We start from the raw sequence: 21,895 nt of genomic DNA, 5'->3' as shown, positions 1-21,895 counted from the left end.
AATCAATGAATTTATTTGCAGTTCTTGAGGAAACCTATAACTATTACATTTTTCAATCTGTACTTGCGGAATAATGTAGTTTGTAACTCTTATTTTTGGAGTACAATGAAATTTCATTTTTTTGACACACTCAATTTTCAATAAATGAATTTTTCAGAATGAGGTCATTTGGTGACTAAACTGGGTTGATCATAAACATGGCTTTTAGAACTTTTTGTTTTAATTTGAACTTTCTTCGTGTTCTTCGTTCCAAGTGAAAGATTCCTTTCTCTTTCCTTTTAGTCAAATATAAATTTGTAAATTCCCTGAACCCTATTAGCAGAATTGTAAGGAAGTTGTTTTCTTGAGATATGGTGTCCAAAATGTCATAGTTTTCTAGGTACGGTGTATCTTGAAAACACTCCAAAACAGAACAATTATGGGAAGAGACTTATACATTCGGGTGCTAAATCTGACACACTTCAGGGCATCAGATTCTGAACATCATTAAACTTTTCAGAATTAGAAATGAAACAAACACTCAGTTTTGAGGAGAAGGGCTTCTAGTATCTTCAAACCATCAGAAACACACAGATATCATCAGTTTCCATAGGGACAAGTTAATCTGCTGATGAATTAAAAATTAACTCACCAAATTGTCACAATACTTAGTAACTCTAAGTCACTGCCTCATTACATTAGCTGAAGCTGTTTCTTCATAGTTAAGGCACCAACCATTTATGATGGTATCAAAAGTATTTAGCATTAGATCAATTTTTATTTGTTTGTATCTCATTCATACTAATGGAGATTATAAATAAAGACCGCAGGAGGAAAGTTTTGGAGGTGATGGATAAGTGTATGGCATAGATTATGGTGGTTTCATGAGTGTATACTTATCTCCAAACTGAACAAGTTGTATGCATTAAATACATACAGCTTTTTATATGTCAATCATACCTCAATAAAGTGATTTAAAAAATAGAACCCAGAAAATCCTTAGAGTTCCTTATTTTTCTACTTACCCTGGAAATGGAGAGAAGTTTGATGTATCTTATTCATTGGTTAGAGAAAACACAGACCTTGATCTCATGTGTCAAAAGCTTCAAATGAGGCCATTTCCTATGGCCACAAGACAACCCCCAACGGGCTTCATATTTTAAGCAGAAATAATTTCCCAGGTGCAGATTAGTCACCGTTAGACAATTTAGCCACTGAATTTGAATAAGATTCTAAAAGAGTATCAGGCTGAGAACTTTTTTTTTAAGTTAACTCAATTGTGAAATATGACATGAAATAGAAAAGTGCAGCAAATAAATGAAGAGCCCAATACTGATCTAAGTACCATCCAGCACCCCCCCCCCCAGTCATTTTTAAGCATCCCCAGTTCTCCTTTTATTTCTCCCAATTACCAACACCTTCCATCTACCCAAAGTGAAGCACTGTTCTGACTTTGAAAACTATAGTCATGACTATATTTGAACTTTGTATTAATATAAATGGAATCATAAAGTCCGGCTTACTTTTGTGAGGTTCACCTGTATTACTGATGTAGTTTAATTTGCTGTGGAGTACTCCATCACATCACAGTTCATTTTCCTTCTACGGTTGATGAGCGTTTGGATTATTTCTAGCTTGGGGCTATTAGGAATTATGTCGCACACATCTCTTGGAGCACATGTGTATATGTTTGGAGTAGAATTAATGGATCACATGATGTGCAGCTTGAGTAAATGCTGTCCAACTATTTCCTAAAGTCATTTTTTCCAGTCATTTTTTATACACACAGTAGTACATGAGAGTTCCCACTGCTCCAATGGCACTTGACTGGTATTCTCAGCCTTTTTAATTTCAGCCATTCTAGTGGGTGTTTAGTGGTATCTCATCGTGGTTTTAATTTGCATTTCCCTGGTAATTAACAAGAGTGAGCACTTTTCCAGTTATTGGCCTTTTGGATATTCTCTCTTGTGAAATGCCTATTCAAGTTCCTGTGTCCATTTCTCTAAGTGGGCTTTCTGTGTTTTTCTTAGTGAGTTTTAGGAGTTCTCTATGTTCGATGGTACTGGTTCTCAGGCTTCCGTTGGCATCAGCGTCGCCTCTAAGGGCTTGTTAAGACATAGATTACTGATCCCACCATCAGATTTCCTGATTCTGTAGGAGTGAGACACAGAACTTGCATTTCTAACAAGTTCCTAGGTGACACTGATGCTTCTGGTCCAGGGACCCCACTTTGAGAACCAATGTTCTATAGTGTTTTAAATGTAGCAGCAGTAGATGTTTGTTAGTTTAGGGCAAAAAAACAAAACCTCAACAATTTAATACTTCTTTAAGCGTGGGGCATAATTAATACTTTCTCTTCCTTGGAAGTGGTGCAACTGGGTTTCCTTCAAAAGCAACTATTTCAATCTGTCTGAAACCCACCTATCTGCTTAGAATATACATCTAATTAGCCAAGAGAACCAGTCAGTAATGGAAGATATTTTTTGATCTCAGGAAAACTCATTGGTGTTCAACAGCAAGGACATAAGTAATCCTTCTAAGAACAAAAATACAGATCTCTAAATGGAGATGAAAACTGTCATTTATTTCAACTGAATTTTGTTTCATTGAAAACTCTATGATGACAATAAAACAGAAATAAAATAGAAACATTTCTTAATCGCCTTTAACCTCTAAAGACAAACATTTCAAATATTTCCACTGTTTTAACAAACCTAATTGTTGCATTGCTATCATTTCAGTCTCCTGAAATACCAATCTTGTCTATTAAACAACTTACTAGTTTACTGGACTAAACATTAATCATATTATTTCTAAATACAAAGAGTTCAACAGTAGTGTACTCAGTGCATTTTGGTAGTTTACTGTGTGTGTGCTTTTTAAGGCTTGATTCTATAAAAACATCTGTTTCTCTCTCTTGAAGAGTCCAACAACCTGTGATACAAAGGCATACATGTTAATACATGCAACTTGAGGGCAGTTATACCTTATTCTGAGAGGTCATGAGAGTCTACTTAAAATCATGACAGTAAAACCTTTAGTATTATAACTCGAACTCAACATACCATAGCCACCACCATCAAGAAAAAAACTAAACACCCACAGTAAAATAAAGTACAGCAGTCCCTAGGAAATAATGTGGACCTAAACAAACTGCTATTAGTGATCAGAAGTAAACTAACCTGGGCAGGTTCATAAAAGTGAACCTCTGGATGCATCCTGAGAACATACTGTGTAATTACAGTCAATGTTTGCAATGATTTTTGGGTTTTCTCACCAACTCAGGAGAAGCTATACATGTAATTTAGAAGGGATTTAAATAAATGCCAAACCAGAAGGCTTATAGTCAACAGAGGGTTAGCCATCAGTAAACTAGAAATCCAAACAAGAATACTACTACATATTCAGGAATTACTGTTAGCAGATTGACCTTTTTTGAAACTGTCACCACACTGAGTTTAAAATTGCAGTGGTTCCTGGGGTGGCCGGTTAGCTCGGTTGGTTAGAGCTTGGTGCTAATAACACCAAGGTTGCCAGTTCGATCCCTGTATGGGCCACTGTAAGTGGTACCCTCCTTAAAAAATAAAATAAAATAAAATTGCAATGGTTCCCATGTCAAAGTCATGCAAATGTAAAAGACGACTGATAATCACACTTTATGTCCTTCATTATCAAATCACCTGGAAGGGCTCCTATTTTGAGAAAGCATTATTTTCTCTTCCTTCTCTTTTAGAACACATAATTAAATATTGGCTTTCTATATTTTAACTATATACTCATTTGGGGGGGAGAGTAGACTCTCCCTACTATGCCACTTATACTAAAGTATATTGTTATGTTTTGCCTATTAGTTTTATAAGTACTGTTTTAACCAGAGGCCTGTGGGAAGAAATAATGGATCCTAGTTACCTTAAATAAAGTGGTGAGACAAAATGGCAACTTCACACAGTTTTCAAGTAAATAGAATCCCTGATATAACCGGAGAGTAACATGTAATTTAGGGATAGTACAAAAAAAAGAAAAAAACATCTGTTACAACTTTGTCTCATACTTTACAAAAATGAGCTTTGGATCCGGAGTCTTTTAAGGCACAAACCTGATAGATAGCTTTTATTGGTGGCCTGCACCTCTGATGTGGATTAAAAACAAACAAACAAACAAAAAAACTATTAACATAAATAAAAATAATAATTTTGTGAGAGCTTGAAATCATTGGGTGAAGTGGGAGGAAAAAATCCAAATAAACTAACATCTTGTATGTGTAAATCCTTGCTGCTAGTATAAAAAAGCAAGTGGAGTAGAGTAAAATGCTTTCAGAATAGACCCGACATTGTGGTAGCATCACAGTGAAGTCTCAAAAATAGTCAAGGCTGAGGGCTGTCCATTGGAAGCATTCATCACCATGTGGCCATTCTGAGTGATATCTGGATAATTCCTTTTGAAGTACACCTGTTTCAAAAAAAAAAGAGAGGCAGAAAAAGAACATGTTTGAAGTTTTAAAGTCTTCCTCCCCAAGGCAATGCATTTCTCTGCCCACTTCTTCATGTGAAGCAAATCATGTCACTAGTGGAGGCACAATAAAAAAAAAAAAATACTTATTCTATAAAGGAAGTGGTCCCATTAAAACCCTCTGTAGGGCTTGGCTTAGTGCCAAACAACCTGTAGATCCACGTGAGTTCTGATCATTCTGATTCACAGATATGTTTTATCACCACATTAAATTGATAAGCGAAAAATCATTTGACTGACTCAAAACCTGGAGATAAATTAAAAACAGGGTGACAAAGAGGCTGGGAAATCTAGCGTCTGCATGAGGGTTTCTCATTTTCACACATAAAATGAGCACAATAGATTTGGATGTTAATATCAGGTTGTAATCCCTGTATTTTATAAACTGATTGACAAGCATTGAAATGCTGGCGTATATATGTATGAACTATCCTGGCATTTAATTTGTGCGGCCAAGCAGTTATAGGGCCTATAGAAATGTGATCTGTGGATAGTGGGCCACAATGAAAAGAGAAGCAAAAGCATTAACAATGACTCAACCAAGCAACTTCTCTAAAATGTAAGATGACACCACATAATAGGACAGTTCTTTGCCAAGCCTTTGAGTTCTTGAATTCTACCAATTTCTAGCTGAACTAGAAGAGATACAGGTTTTCTGATAAATGTATAATCAGAACATAAAGGAAATGAAATTCTGTCAAGTTTCTCTGTTCCACAATCATCAGTTTTTAGTAGCTGTATCATATCTCAGTTCCTTGACAGATGCGCATAACAAAATGAAATAATGTCAAGACTTGTGAGCTCTTATCGCAAAATGTGTTTGGGTGAAAAAGGACTTCAAATGTAATTTTTTTTTTTTCAAAGAAGAATGTGAAAAGTTTTGTTTGAGTCTTTAAAACAGAAAATGTACCATCTATCTGAGGCTGACACGTGTCATGAGCTGGGTCTCTAGTCATATGATTCCGGGTCCAGTTTATAAAACTTGGCTCCAAATATATTTGTGGGTGCTGTCAACAAAGTTATCACTGGAGATAATGGACTTCACATACAAAAAAGAAAAGTGCTGAGACAGCCGCCCTCATATTAAATATACTTTTTCTCTTGTTGCTTGCATACTTGATATTCTAAAAACATCAATACATATGAAATACTACACATTGTCACTTAAGGAGGAAAAGAAATTCTTCAGTAGTATTTAGACCCCACTGGCTGAAATCTGAGGCTATTTCTATTATAATGCAAGTATTTAAAAATAAGGCCTGTGTTAGGGGCTAATTTCATATCATCTCCCTCCTCCATTTTTTAAAGCTAGCCATATTTTGTGTGGTTAAATATTTATAGACTTCAAAAAATCTATTTCTTGGCGAAACTATTAATACTAACAGCCTAAAGAACAAATGGAAATAATTTCATTTTCTACTGCTTGATAGTCCTCCCAAAATAAGCCAGGTCCTTTCCTCATAACCCTCTCAATGTAATTTATTTTTAATAAAGAAAATATTATTAGCACCTTGTAACTAAAATGGTCTTAGCTTCATGGTCTGAAATACTTGAGACTAAATACTGAAAACATGCTTCCCGTGTATAAAATCTTTAATTTGACCTTTCTTTTTCTCATTTATTTTCAAGTTTCATAATACACTCTGCCTAAACAGCAGAAGAGTGAGGAGGCATCATTTTCACAGTGTGGGTTGTGAAGGTAGTTGAGATGACTGAACACTTGTTAGCAGAGACCCTGTGCATAGGCTAAGCCTGGGATGGAGAGGTCCAATCTCAGCTCTCTCTTCTGGAACTCACTGCTGATTCTGGAAAAACCTCGCTCCATACTGGCTGCCTCATTTGTGAAATGAGACAACGACTTAGCTCATAGGAACTAATTAATGGCTACAAACTGCAGGTTGAAAATATGTCGAGTTAAGTGTTGGGTGTGGTTCCGATGCTGCTCAGAGGAGTGGCTCCTTCGTCCACGGAAAGGAGCAGCATCACCCAGCTTGAATGATGAAAACAATACACCTGGCAGGCCCTTATGATTTTTATCTTTACAGAACCCCAGAGTTATAGTGGAGACACTTTAACTTAGTGAATATGGTAACCTGGGAGGCAGAAAGGTAGTTAAAAGATTACAGAAGTTGGAGTACTAACATTTACTACTAACTAGGGACTTTGAGCAGTTACTTGGGCTCTTCTGCTTTAGCTTCTCTATTTGTCAAAAAGGAGTAATGCCAACTCAGAATGGTTTCATAATGATTAAAGGAGACAATGCCATGAAAGTTCAAGTCCGGGGCAAAAAGAATATTAGACCAGTGAGTGCTGGGTTTCTTTCCCTCTTCCCCTCCTTCTCTTGGGTTTAGGTCATTATCATTTCTCTAATATAGGTTGAAACTAAGTTGAGTATTTAAACTCTACCTTGTCAATAAAGCTACTATCATGGAATTAGATCTTATTAAATGCAACAGAGCAATAAAAGCTCCCATGCATGGATAATGGTGAGCATTTATTTACACTGTATTCAGAAGGCATTGTTCAATATGTTTAATTCTAGCTCAAGACTGTCAGTTCATACTCCCCGAACTGTATGGCCTAAGGTCAATGCCAGTGACTCTCAAACTCATCTTTAAAGCAGGTCTAATTTTGGTGTACATACTGGCATGAGTACTGTCAAAGTTAGAGTACTGGAGAGTTAGAGAGGATTTCTGCTTTTAAGGTAATGGAAGTGGATTTTCTCTCCCCATCCTCTCAGAAATCACCCTAAACAGGAAGGATGTTGTGAAATAAAAAAGTCCATCTTTGATGAAATCAGGAGTCATCTGAAATCCCAAATGGCAAAATATCTGGAAGGGCTGCCCTATGCAAATGGATCCAATGGGGCTGTGGCAAGACAGAGATAGGGTACCCATGGATACAGATCTCAGCAGTCGAGGGACAGTACAGTTTTCCAGCTAACGGTCAAATTCTAAGGTGTGTCAATGAGGAATCATATAGAATAACTATATTTCTCTGCAACACGTATATTGGTGAAGTTCTAGGAGGAGAGATTCTGAAATGCAAGTAGCATTGTAACTGCCCATCTCTGCAGGCTAGGGAGGAGTGCAGGCTAAATGAATATACATTCTCAATTTTTCTCTCACGTATACGCATACACACACATATTCTTTCTCTGGGTCATAAGGAGCTCCTATGTTAAGAGATAATTCTATTTAGCCTGAAATGATGCCCTAGCCACAGCTATCATGCAAATATATGGTCTAGGAAAAACTCAATTTAAAGGTCAGTAGTAGGAATAATAATAATAATAAAGAAGTAGTACAGGATCTGTAAGATAGACAAACAAAAAGTTAGGAAAAGGAACAAAATAAGCACATGATGGATGAATAAATAGTCACTGAAAAGGTGAAAATTATGAAAATATATAATGCAATACATTCAAAGAAAATGTAGTGGAATAATCAACCTGTGGACAAGAGATCTGACAATACAGGAAAACAGGGCATGGCAACAGAAGATAATGAAACACGAATTGACCAAAGGTGAAATGGAAGAGAAAAATGAAAACATCAACGAAATGAGTTTTACTGAAGGCAAGTACAAAGGAGATTAGCAACTGCCGAAAAAAGAAAGATAAGACATGGATTGAGAAGGCAAGCAAAATAACTGGAAATTAATAAAGGATCAAGGAGAAAGTAGCTTTATAAAATAATCAAAGGACAGCATATACATGATAAAAAGGAGAATCCAGTCAAAGAAAAAAATTCAAAGATACAATTCAAGTAAACTTCCAGAAATAAAGGAAGACTTGAATCTAGAGAGCAAAAGTGTACCTGATATCCTAAGAAAAATTAATTACCTTCAAAATGGAGAAAAAAAAATCCTTGGGAATCCCAGAAAGAAGATCAAGTTATATCTAACTTGGCCTTCCACTTTTTCTTATGAGTAAACAATGCTAGAAGACCTTAGAGCAAAGATAACATAATAAGTGAAAAAAAGTATGACCCCGAAATTTTATAACCAGAAAATTTAAATTAGAGCTACAGCAGACAAATATTTCATAAATACATGAAAGTCAAGGTAAGTCAAAGATTATAACTCCAGTGAACCCTCCTTTAAAATGGTATAGAACATTGTTTTTCAACCTTTTATTTTCACTGCCACCCACAATATAACTACATTACATTTTACATTGAGACTCAGAATACATTCACTATCTATAACTATATTTGTCTATACTGAAAGGAATTTCATGAAATGTTTGCTATTACTATGAAAGACACAGTGTTATTTTTCTTCCATTCCATTCTTTTCTATTTCATTTGTTAACACATCCTGGTCACCACTGACTAAATAGATTTCACAGCCCCACTTATGGATCACAACCCAAAGTTTAGACAACTAAGAGATGAGAAAGCATCATTTAAAACAAGTAAAATAACAGAGATTTAAGCATTTTTAAAGATTTGAAGGTAAATAGTAGCTGGAGAACTACTTAAACAATGAAAATTTGGCAGTAGAATGTTGAGGGAAGGTATATTGTTGTTTATAATAGGGAGTTAAATAATAATAAAGCAACAAAGTATTCCTAGAAGAAATGAACACAGAAAGCAATGAGCAAAGAAACAAAAATCACAGGCTACAAATTAAAGGTTAAAAAAAACAAACACTAAAAATTAAAAGCATAAATAAACCAACACAACTAAGACAGAACATACCCATAATCTCAATAAATGTAAATAGACTAAACACATCTGTTGAAAAACAAGGGCTAAGATTAAATCTCAGAGTTAAGCCTAACTACATGCCATTTACAGGAGACACATCTATAATCTGATATTAAAAGACAATGAAAGACATACCTGGCAAGTGAAAAAAAGTGAAAGCAGGGGACTCAATTTTAGTTTTGAACTAGCTTAGATTCAGGGCCAGGAGCATTGACTGAATTTAAAAAAGGTACTTTAAAATAGTACAAATAGAAATCATAGTGAAAACACAAGACATGAATGAATACCTATGGACTGAAAAGTCCATAGCATCAAAATTACCAAGACACAAGTGACAAGAACTACAAAGTGGAACTTGTTACAGCATACTAATTCTCCTGTCTAAGCCAAGTCACATCAAATGGACTAAAATAAATAAGGACAGAGAAGAACTAAAAACTGTAATTAAAGATACAGATCTAATTAAGTTATTAAACTCTAAACCTTAAACAGATAACAGTCCATCTTTTTAAATGCCCAAAGAATATTCACAAAAAATTGTCTATATACTAGAACACAAAAAAAGTATTAATAAATACTGTTTCTGAGTGGAAATAATACTGACATTTTTTTTATCACAAAGCAATGAAAGTCAACACTGAAAAATAAAATAGACAACAAATATAAAAACAAACCCCTATCACCAGGAAGTTTTAAAGACCTCCTTCTTGAATAATTCTTGGGCCAAAGGGCAAATCAAAATCAAAATCACAGAATCTATGTATAAAAACTTAATTAGTAATAAAAGTACTACACACCAGAACCCATAAGACATAGCAAGAATAATATTCAGAGAAAAGTTCACAGCCTTAAAATATTTATATTAATAAACAAAGAATGAAAACAAATGCACTCAAGAAGAAGCCACACACACACACAAATAATAAACCAAAGAAGGAAGGAATTAAAGACAAAAGCAGAAATTGATCTATTGTAAAACAGAATTCAAGAACAGGTAAGTAAATCTGACAGCTCCTTCTTTGGGGGAAAAACTTAAAACTCTAATAGCTTAATTAGGAAAAAGGGGGAGTAGAGAATGGAGAGAGAAATACCACGTAACCATTGAAAAGAGTGAGACAACTATATGCATTGATATAACCTAAGATATAATATTAAGTGGAAAAACAAGGGACAGCTACCATTTGTACCTAAAACCCAGAAAGGCCATATATGTACAAGTTCTTGTTGGTACACAGGGTATGTCAACACAACAGTCAAAAATGGTGCCCGGGCTCCATCCTGGGGGAAAGGCTGTGTGATGACAGGAGTGGTAGAGTGACCTACTTTTTATTTATAAATTTTAAAAAACTATTAAAAGTAAAGTTTTTGAATTTTGTAGCATTAAATGTATTATTTATTACGAACTATTAAAATTAATTTTAATTATTTAGAGTCTCTAAAGCTACTCAGAAGAACTTTGGATATTTCTTGTTATTACTGAGAGGAAAGGGTTCAATTTACAGCCTTTTAAAAAAATGATCCAACTTTTATCAACAGGTGGAATGCTTTTATATCTGTGTGATGCTTGATATTCTTCAAAGCATTTAAGCATATATTCTCTCATCTGATCCTTGTAATAACAGTGTGAAGAAGTTGGGCAGTGCCATAGTTGCCACACTACAGGTAAGGACTCAGGCTCAGAGACCTTGGGTGACAAATAAGTCCACATGGCTGCTAAGTGCTTCTTCCATTTATTCAAACTGGCCCAGGCTCCTAGAATCTAGGCTATTAGGATTTCGTAACTTTTGGGTTGCAGCTGGTAATTTCATGAATAGACAAAACAGCACCTCTGTTATGCACTTGAAACAAAGGAACTTCTAAAACCTCAGTTAGGTCGGCTTCATCATGGAACAGAATGAATGACAGGCATTTAACCTTTGTTATGGGCTGAACTGTGTCCCCTTGAAATTTATATGTTGAAGTTCCAACCCTCCAATACCTCAGAATGTAACTGTATTTGGAGACAGGGTCAATTAAGTTAAAATGAGGTCTTAGGGGTGGGCCCTAATCTAATCTGACTCGTGTCCTTCCTTATAAGAGGAGGAGATTAGGAAGCAGACACAGAGAGCAGACCATGTGAAGACACAGAGAGCGACATTTATAAGCCAAGGACAGCGCCTTAGAAGAAACCAACCCTGCTGATATCTTGACCTCAGAATTCCAGCCTCCAGAATTGTGAGGTAATACATTTCTGTTGTTTAAGCCATCTATTCAGTGGTACTTCGTTATGGCAGCCCCAGCAAATGAACGCATTTAACTCTACGGCTCTACAATTTCATGGATCATCTAAAGCAGGGGTGTGCCAACTGCGGCCCATGATCCATTGTTAATTGGCCCGCAGCAAATTCCAAAAATATATTTAGTTTACTTAAATAAACCAGGTAAGGCAAACGTACTTCACCTCGAGTGAGTGGCCCGGCTGTTTGTGTATTTTACCGCATATGGCCCTTGGTAAAAAACGTTGAAAAAAGTTTGGACACCCCTGATCTAAAGGGTCAGTTGGAGTGTGATTCAGCTTGCCTGCACCAACATTTTCAGAAAAGCAACTACGTGGTCAAGAAAACTTGGAAGTACCCTTCCTTTCCCAGATGTTGAGTTTTCAAACAAATGAATTCTAATCTGTTAGAATGAAAAGCTTGTTGGTTTAGCTAATCCTCCTGATGTTACAGTTTTGAATGATACACTGATATTTGATGCGTGCATATTTAAAAAGATGACAGTCCGACAGTTTGTTCGCCTAAGCAGGACTGAGCAGATACAAAAATAATGTCAAGACTCAACTGGGACAAGAAACAAGATATGTTATTTCCTTATGTCTTTCTGTACAGGTGACCTGAGCCAAGGGTAGGAGCGAAATCCAAGAGTGATGATGTTCTACCACCATGTGAACTCAAGGGACTGGCCCTACCTTGGACACCACCTGAAACAAGGAGTAGCAGTACCTAGGGCTGCACCTGATAATCTACCTGCTGCTCTCCACTGACCAGCTCTGTGACCTTAGGTGGGTCCTTGACCCAATCTCCTCATCCATGAAGTGGGATAAAAAAGAACCGCCAGGAGGATGAAGTAAAATCGTATCTGTGAGAACCATGTAAAATAAATGATAAAGAACTACACAAATGTTATTCACTATTAATATTGTTAAATAAGCTGCAAGATGACTGGACCAGGAATCATGAGATTCCTAATTCTACGACTTACATGCTTTCCTATATGTATGTTATACTTGAATGAAAACATTTACTAAAGGAAGATTTCTAATTTTGAGTCTGCTATAAACTAGTGTAGCACTAGTTAACTATGTATAGGGCCACCGTCCTTATAATGGGCCTTAGTTTCCTCATCTGTAAAATGACAATCTTGAACTATATTATCTGGACCTATCTAAAATTCTACGATCTTTCCTCTTGACTTAATGCCTTGATAATATATAACACATTTTTTAAGTGGAGGCTTTGACACTTAGGTGGGGACACATCTCTTTGATGTGAAATGCCTGATGCCCAAGAACAAAAGGGTTTGCGAGATTCCTGGCTGTGTTGTGACTCGATTATACAGGGAACCCCAAATGATTGAGCAGATCTTATGAGAGCAGCTTTGACTGGGAGACAATGTAGTAGATGAACGCACTCTGTAGATTTCAGGCATAAAAATGAATAGTGCTCCAAGTGTAGCTTTCCTACATACGATATAAGTACTTAGGAAAAGTTTTGAACACAGACTTCATCATTCCTAAACCTAGGGTTGAACTCAACTCTGCCAATTATTCAGCTAGCTACGAGCTCCTGGGCAATTTCCCTTCCCTCTCGAAGACTCAGCCCTTGAATAGGCACAATGATAAGAGAAGCTGTATCACAGCACTGTGCATGGCACATAACGTGTCTGAGCCTCCTCCTCACTCCTCATCAACTGCTCCATATAAAAAGGGAGCATCTCTGCTCTTCTCAGTTTTTCAGTTTATATTGTCAATGATTAGGAGCATGCCTACTATGTCTATTCATATCCAGCTTAACACTGTGCATGCGTGCGCGCACACACGCACATTTACTGAACAGTTTTAAAGATGGAAGCAGGACTCCAAGAAATACCCTACGAACAATGGAAGGTATAGCTCTTCATTTCTGAGGAGGAGGAATGAAATGAAACAGTGACAGAAGAGAACTTAGGCTATGTTTGGGATAAACTTTTCATACAGAAGTACTGTTAGATACTGGGACATGTTTTGTTAGTCTGCTGTTTTTAATAGATATTTAAAATATTACACAATTTTGTTCTATTTACAGTGAAGATCAGGGAAATGCATAAAAGTATGAAAAGAAAAAACATGCCTATAAATATAACGCCCAGAGATAAACAGTTCTGAGGGGAGCCTTACCACGTACTGTTGGAAGTCTCATTCCACCCCAAGCCATGCATCTCAAGTAGCTAGATCACCACCTCCCTTCCGTCCCTCCATCCTTCAATCAATCTGACTCCTACTTTGTTCCAGAAAGTATTATAGGTACCTGCATGACATTGCCTAAATTCCTTACACCAGACCTCAGTTATCACGTCTGTAGAATGAGACACTCCGTCACCATTGTTGCAAAGATATCATATCATCTAAATGTTATTCATTGCGCACCTTTCTCATGCCACATACACTGTCAAATTCTCATATATCATCTCTGTGAAAATGCTTTGTAAACTTTCAAAAACCATTCAGACTATAACATTAAGGCATTATAAATTATTGATCTGTCCTCATGACGATTTCATCTTCTAGAAGGCAAAGGAAGCATAAGGGGAATAAGTACACCTAATGCTAAACCACAAAGAATTAGGGGGAAGCGTAGGGAGAAAGTGACAGTTATTAGTAGGTGCTTTCCTTACAAAGTACAAAACAGAAAACAAAAGCAATCTTCACATTTCTGTGATAGATTTTTCTAGACCCAATGAACAATATTTTGCATTTTTTTCCTCAAAGTCTCAAATTTCCTGGATGTGTCTTGAAAGCATTTGTATCTCAAATGTGCTGAGCACCAATTAGAATGAAATGCGATGGACCTGCAAAATGTGAGTATTACGTGCTCTATGAGAATCTGAACTCAGAGTCCAACTGGGTGAAAAGTCCAATCTGAAATCTCTCTTAGGCACACACGCATGCTTGCACACGTGCGCATACACACATCCTACACCCCACCCCACCATGTCTGCTGATTCTTAGCAGACCTGACTTCAACCTGGGACGTGTTGTTAAGACCCAGTAATGAAGCTTTGTCTCTGGAGGCTTATAATTGAAAAGGGCACAGAGTGCTTGTTACCGAACCCCCGGTGCCAGATTGCGAGGAGTGGACTGTTGAGACGAACGTTAATTACAACTCCTTGTGGCGCGCTCACCTGTTTTGCTGTTTCAGTGAGGGCAGCAGCTTCTGCCTTGCCTAGTTGTTGCACCATCTTGTAAAATAGGCTCTCTTTATCTTGCAGCAAAACATATGGCTCATCATATTCTTTCAATCTTCCTGAATCCAAAACCTGTTAATCAGCAGAAAGAAACCCATTAGCCTACAATGTTTTGCAGTAACATATTATAACTCAGACAATATTTCGGAAAGGGGCAGGAGAGAAAGAATAGAGAAAATCTATTTGGGTGGTAGGCCTGACGGGTGTTTAAATGGTTTGATTACCCTGTTTTACTAGGCAGACAAAGGCCTAACCCGACCTTTTATTATTATAATGTTATAGGAAAGGAAGAAAACGAAAGTTTTAGACTATGATTATGGGCACTCAGCAGTCCTGTGGCATTTTATATTCTGCCAAGGGCATTCTGCGTTATCATTAGTTAGTGCTTTTAGCTCTCAGACTCTGAGCATTTAGGGCTATTTATACATACATTCAGAGTTGGGAAATTTCTTGATTTAAGAAAATCAAACCCAATTTATCTAAAAAGTAAGGCGATGTCATACAAACCAGATGGCAATGACCTGACAGCAAATTAATTGCTGAGCTGGTTTGACAGAATCTGAGCAATATTTGGAAAAGAAGTAAACGCTTCCGGAATTTCTTTAGGGTCCTGGAATATGTCACGGGGTAAGGGGGACAAAATCCTCGTCAGTGAGATTAAAGTGCATCTTGAAGTTGGCTTTGGTTGTGGTTTATTATTCTGAGAGTGAAAGGCTGGCTGAAAAAGCTGCTACCTAAGCAGATTTAGCATAATTGCTCGGCACAGAAGAAATCTCTAGAAAACCAATTTTCTCTTTGGATAAGACTAAAGAAGCAATTAAGAAATTGAGCTCCAAATTCCATTGATCACGGCCGGCACAGCATACAGGGGCAGCCCAATCTGAATCACTGAGGATCTGAATATCTATTTTCACAATTATCTTTCCTTGCTCCTTTTTCCTCTTTCTTCAGCTGCCTGACTTCCAGCCATTTTATTGCTCATTAATATGTCCACTGGAAATTGAAAGGGAAAAGAAGGGGCTCTTAACTCTGCATTTTTACTTATTAGTGGCTTTGGTTAATGGCTTCAGAGAGAAAAAATGAATCTGAAACAATTGGCTCAAATGATGCACCTAGACAAACAGTTCTGATGTTAAGTGGTACTTAGTTCTTCATTTAGGCCATATTAAAAGTAAATTTATCTTAAGAGAATGTGCTGAAAAATCTAAACAGAACACAGGTTGTTTTTCCACGTCTAGGTATTACAGTTAATTCTGTCCCATGGTATTTAATCTGAAACATTTATTGAGTCTCTCATAAAGGGCATTTTCTGGTTAATCTTTTGTTTACTACCGTGGATCACTGCTAAGGGCAGTTTTCTCAAAAGAGTTGAAGAATAATTGAATCTGTCACATCCACATAATAATTAAAATGTCCTATAATTTGGCATGACAATTTAGATGCCCTGAATGTGTAATTTTACTTAAGCATAGCATTATAGAGCATAACCACTCCTGATGTTGAAGAAAAAGAGAAAATGCAATTTTAAAATACAGGTCTCTCCCATGCTGAAAGCTAAGTAAATAAGTGAATCAAATGACTCCATACAATGAAAAACTTTATATGCTGCAAAGCGACAAGTAAACTTTTAAAAATTACCACTTCAGCGTTGGTGAAAAAGGGGTTCTCTGACTACAGAGACTTTACATAATTTTTAATGGAGGTATTACTAATATTTTGTTCTGTCCAACTTTCTATCTATTCAAATTTGAGTGAGTAACAAAGCTGTCAATTTTCTTGCATTATTGCCTGAAAACACGTGAATGCATTGAGATGAGTAGTTCTCAGAATTGACCAGTATCTAAAAAGGTAGAGCAGAAGAAAATGAATGTTCTCAAGAAGCAATAGGATTAACAATATAAATGACAGATAATTTTGGTCGAAGTATTTTGAACCTTGTAAGAATTAGCAATGTAATGGCTGTGCATTATATTTTGTAAGGGTTTTTTTCAATTCGGGGTGGGGGGGCAGTGAGAACTGTGGTAATTTAATTTGCTATAACGTTTGATAATTTATTAGAAGTTAAATTTTAACTTCTGTAAGATAACACTTTAAAATGTAAATAAATATACCTCTTTAATACTCTTTTGACTTGCATTAAAACAAAATACAGTATATTAAAATAAACTACATTAGTATAGCCCAACATGGATGAATTCACAGGATTTGAGAGATGAGAAGCCCTGACATACAGATGCCATGTAACAAGAGTACAGTTACCATAAGGTCCATAAAAATCACCCCATAATGAAACAAGCAGTCTTCTGAATTTGAAAAGGAAAAATAAAAATAGCTATGGGTTGAGCATTCACTGTGCCATATGCTTTATAGTCATAATTATTGATTCTCAAGCTAGAGTAGACACAGTACATAATCTCCATCCATCCATCCATCCATCCATCCATCCATCCATCCATCCATCCATCCAACCATCCAGTAAGTATTAAGTGAATATCTATTACCAAAGCACTGTTCTAGGAATGGGAGATTCAAAGATGAGCAAGACACAGTCTGTCAAGAAACTCACAGCCAGAGATGAAAACTGTTAAATAACTTGACTGAGGCTGCAGAATCAGTGGATGGAAGAGCTGAGATTCGAACCCAGGTATGAACCCATATTGTTTCCACTCCATGTGAGTACCCAGAAAAAGATACTGTTTATTATCAGGAGTAAAATAAGGGAGATGAGAATTTTAACATTTAATTTTCTAAAAGACCTTTCCATATGGGTACTATCTCATATTAACTTTGTATAATTTAAGAAAATATGCCTAGAAGCACAAACATTTCCTCTGTCTGCTTTCCACTGCAATTTTATTATACTTGAGGCTCAAATTATTTACTGTGTGCCTGGAATATACTCACAGAAAAAGAAAACCGATTTTGTTAAACTACCAAGATTAATCAAGAGCAAGTAACACATGGCCAAAACACATTTGAGGGAAATTTAAGAAAACTTTCATTAATTCTTGAATTTATTCAGCAACCATTTATTGCATACTTAACTGCATTCATGTCATTATGCTAGATGCTGTGGAATGGGCAAAGATATGTAAGTCATAGCCTCTGCCTTTAAGGAGCCGACACTAAAAGAAGAGAGAGAAAAAAATCCTCAAGTGTCTACAATGCAAGAAAAACAGCACAACAAGGAGAAGGTTAGCAGCGGGAGAGATGGCTTCTGGCCACAGGTTCTGAAGACGAACTTCAAGAAAGAGAGAGAGCAGTGAACTGGGCCTTAAAGAATGGATGACTTGAACATACAGAAATAGAGGTAGGCGGGTGGAGTGGTCATTCCAGATACAGGGAATAACACGGGCCAAGAGGGCTGAAGGCGAGCCTGTCAACTCCTTACAGGCAGAGTCACATGGTTTCCCTGGGTCACTGTGGCACCTCTAGGCTCTGACATGGTACATGACATTGCACCCAAAACATGTTGGCTGAAAGTTAAATACAAAGGAAACTAAATTCAGGGCATGATTGGGTGACTGCTTGGTGTACAGTCAGGTAAGACGACAGGTTGAGATCAAGGAGGGAACAAGTCTAGTTGGCTGAAACAGTGGGATGTAGGAATTATAGGATCAGGAATACCGACGTGGAGGACTACGTGCCTCAGGATGATGGCTGTGGGCAAGAGGGAGAGGAAACATGAGGAAGAGAGAGACCAGGGCTGAGTATGGAGGCTTGAAACTCATGTATATCAAATACCAGAAAAGAGAAAGAAGAGAAGGGACAGTCAGAGAGGAGGCCATGCTGGGAGGAGTGAGGTACAGTGCGGCCGACACTAAAGCCAGGTGTACAAGGGCTGCGTTGGGATGCAGACTGAAAAAAGGCCAGGAATAGCATTTTACCCACTTAGTCTCTACGTGTACTGATTTGATCAAAGATTCTAGATCTTTTAGAATAAGCAAACTTAAAGCAACTCCTAGTTTTCCTTTTGTACACATAAGTAGGCATAATCTTGAATTTGTATTTTAATATCCTTTATATCTAAGAAGAGCCTCCTGAAATCTCCTGTTATGCCTCATTTCTTCCTACAACCCACGTTAAACTGTAGACTGAACCACACATTGAAACCAATGTGATTACATTCCCTTGGCCCCAGGATCTGTCCAGGAACGTCCTCAAATCACTTGCTGCTCTCTAGTAGGTGAAGGAAAAATACATTATGTTGGATGAGTCAGTCAGTTACATAAGCTAATGAAGGTGTGTTTATCCGGCCTGTATATCTGCAAATATTCCAGGTAGCTGTCCTAGATATAAAAAATAAATGGATGCATTGCAAAATGATTTAATCCTTTTTAATTGTTTGATGGGATGCCAACAGTGATAGTTGGGTGGCTGCAAGGAAAGGTGGGGACAGTTCAGGGTGGAGGAAAAGCCTGACAATAAAAAAGAGATACCTGGAACAGCTTTCAATATGGTGACCAGCAATAAAGGTAGGTCCCACTTACCACCCAGCAGAGTGGGAAGGGGCAAGATCTGAGTGTCAGAGGTCTGCTTTTGGCTGCCAGGTGACAAAGGGGCACAGGAACGTTATCCAATCTTGGAAGTTGGGCCCCTCGATTGGTAAAATGGGTGCCTGTGATTTTTCCCTGTGGCAAGATACTGGGGCAAGTATTCTCAAAATTCTTTCTTAGGTACTGAAGTGGTAAGTCACTCTTCTCACCTGGGGAGGATGAAGACTAGGTCACAATGACCTCCACGGCTCCTCCCCTAAAGCTCCTACTACTGTAGATAAGCCTCCCCCCCCCCCCATAAAATATTTCTTCTCTCAGATTGTGCTTTCTACATATTAGTTATTTTTCCCTCCTGAACGTGAATAAAATCTCTTGGCCTATTTTTGAAGGAGCTTTTCTCTTCTGCAACGTTCTAACTGTGGCTATGTAGGCTTATTAAAGAAAAGTTCCATGAAGGTGAAAAACAGAATTTAAATAAAACTCTAGTTAGCTTTGAGTTGTTTTTGTGCTTTTCCAGGTAGGTATGTTAAAACAGTTTTTAGTTTTGATTTCTCTGGGTAAAAACTCGACTAAAAAGAGGTTTGAGTTTAGGGAGAAAGGTAAAGGTTATGAAGTCATAAGATTACCTATAAAACAGAAGAGGTGGAATCTGAGTTTCTTAGCCCTGGTTTCGGTTCTCCAGAACTCATTCCTAAAGAATTCTCTAAATGCTGATAGTGGAAACTTTGAACACAGGCAACGATATTGTTAGGGAAGCTACAGATTTTCACAAGCTTCTTTTGCTCACGCTACTAGGGAAGGTCCAGGGTGTTATAAAGACTGGAGTGTGCAGGGATTGGAGGAAAAAGCGGTGCAATTGGCTGAAAACAGGTCACAAGTAACCAGCTAATCCTAAAAACTACAGGGAAGAAGCTGTCTTTAATACAGAGATATGGTGAGTATTAGAGAAAGGATTTCTAATGTGTCTGTCTTGCTCCACTGTTTTGTGGCAACTGAGCAAACGAGGAAGATTCAATTAGCTGTCATTACAACTACATCATGTTTAATAAAGTTAAAATTGAGAGAACATCTTTGTAAAATAGAATCCTAAGCCTAACACATTAATGACGCTTAATGAACCAAAACTGGATAAATCCCTTTGGAGAGCCAACACATAAACAAAGCTATTAATTAGGTCACAGTTGTTTCCCAACAAGCCTTTTGTTTGACTTACTTACAGTAAACACAACCATATCCATCGTCTTTATGCAGAAGTATTAACCAGTGCAACAAAATGTAATTATTACACCTTAAGCACTTGCATTTACACGATTTTATGATGACAACACTGTTGGTTATGCCCTTCATTAGCATCCGTCACTTCCCCAGACACTCCCCAGGCTGGGCCACCCACCCTCTAGAGTATTGGGCATTGGAGCTGATTGACTTGTCTTTATGCCCTTAAAGCCTTCAGAGTAACAGAACAAATCATTTATTTCCTGGAAAGGAAATAAGTATTTCTAAAGCAAGCAAGAAAAACAAATTTCTTCAAAAGTTCAAAGTTTGAGAAAGAACATTATTTATGGCATTTTGCCAAACTGAAAGCCAATTATTCATCAGAAGCGCTAAAATAAAATACAAGGTTTATACCTGGGGTGTAACTCAGCTCTGAAGGTAGGGAATATATGTATGTCTCTCGAGTCCCATGATGTCTGATTCTGCCATTCCCTATAAAGAAGTCAGTGCAGAAACCAACTCCGACCAAGATGAAAATAAGTGGCCAAGTTTACATCTCTTGATGGGACCTCCCTGTGACACCACCCATGACCTCATAGTCAGGGAGTTCTACAATGAAGGTCTCCCAAGACAGGAGTTGGAATTAGGAAGGCAGCTCCATGTTGAAATGCAAGGTCCACCCCAGAAAACAAGGTCAGTCATTGCAAAGGTAACACAATCTAAAGAGAACCCTTGCATTTCTCTTTTCTAACCCGACTTCTCGCTCAGTCTTCCCCATTCACCCAGATGCTCTACACCTAGAAACCAGTACTGACTCCTCTCTCTTCCCGCGTATCCCATGTTCAATCCATCACACAGTCTGCTTGGCTCTACTTCAATATCTACCCCAAATCCAACCATCTCACTACCTCCACTGCTAGCACCTCAGTCTAAGCCACCAACAACCAGTGGGGAGAGAGGGCACAATTGTAAAAGTGAGTGAATACCGCCTTTGGAGAACTGGAAGACGATCAACGCAGTTTTTAACTACAGAGGAAAGAGAGTGGGACAAGGCTAGAAAGGTGGGAGGGGCCGGGCTATAAATTACTTTGTAAAACCACATTAAGGATTTGAACAAAGACACTGATCAAGAGAGAAAAATTTGAGGTTCTCAAAATTTACTAGGAAATACTGATAAGTATAGCATTAAACAAATGAACACACTTTGATAACAGCAACAAAACTGATTGGTTAAGGGGATACTCATGAACTGGACATCCAGGATAAGATTTAGGAGTGACCAGCTGACAATTTTGCCAAATTTTGTCCTTCCTTGCTGTTCCCCTAACTTACCATACATTCCAAGGTAACAGAATTTCTAAGTATTATACTGGGGTGCCCAAAAAATGTATACACATAACTTGTATTCATCATTTGTTATCGGTATATATTGAGTATTACAATTTTAAGACAGTTTTTTTCTTTCTTAAAATGTGTATATATGATTAAAACACTTAATAAAAT

At 37.3% G+C, this 21,895-nt stretch overlaps 1 protein-coding gene across 3 annotated transcripts in view; it reads right to left on the bottom strand.

Annotated features, from left to right (window-relative positions):
- Nucleotides 1-2,542: 2,542 nt before the first annotated feature.
- The window catches only part of ABCC4 (ATP binding cassette subfamily C member 4 (PEL blood group)), a 246,122-nt gene continuing 226,769 nt past the window's right edge, over nucleotides 2,543-21,895 (bottom strand). For all 3 annotated transcript variants that reach the window (XM_019737179.3, XM_074329431.2, XM_074329430.2), the window contains 2 exons: nucleotides 14,619-14,753; nucleotides 2,543-4,428 (listed from right to left, as the gene is read on the bottom strand). In XM_019737179.3, the coding sequence (XP_019592738.3) occupies nucleotides 4,321-4,428; nucleotides 14,619-14,753 (243 nt within the window). In that variant the 3' untranslated portion in view covers nucleotides 2,543-4,320. The remainder of the gene's footprint in view (nucleotides 4,429-14,618; nucleotides 14,754-21,895) is intronic.

This window comes from Rhinolophus sinicus, chromosome 16 (genome assembly GCF_057876585.1).
Source record: "Rhinolophus sinicus isolate RSI-liver-muscle chromosome 16, RSI-T2T, whole genome shotgun sequence".
In the NCBI taxonomy this organism is placed as follows: Eukaryota; Metazoa; Chordata; class Mammalia; order Chiroptera; family Rhinolophidae; genus Rhinolophus; species Rhinolophus sinicus.
This window is presented reverse-complemented; position numbering and strand designations above follow the sequence as displayed.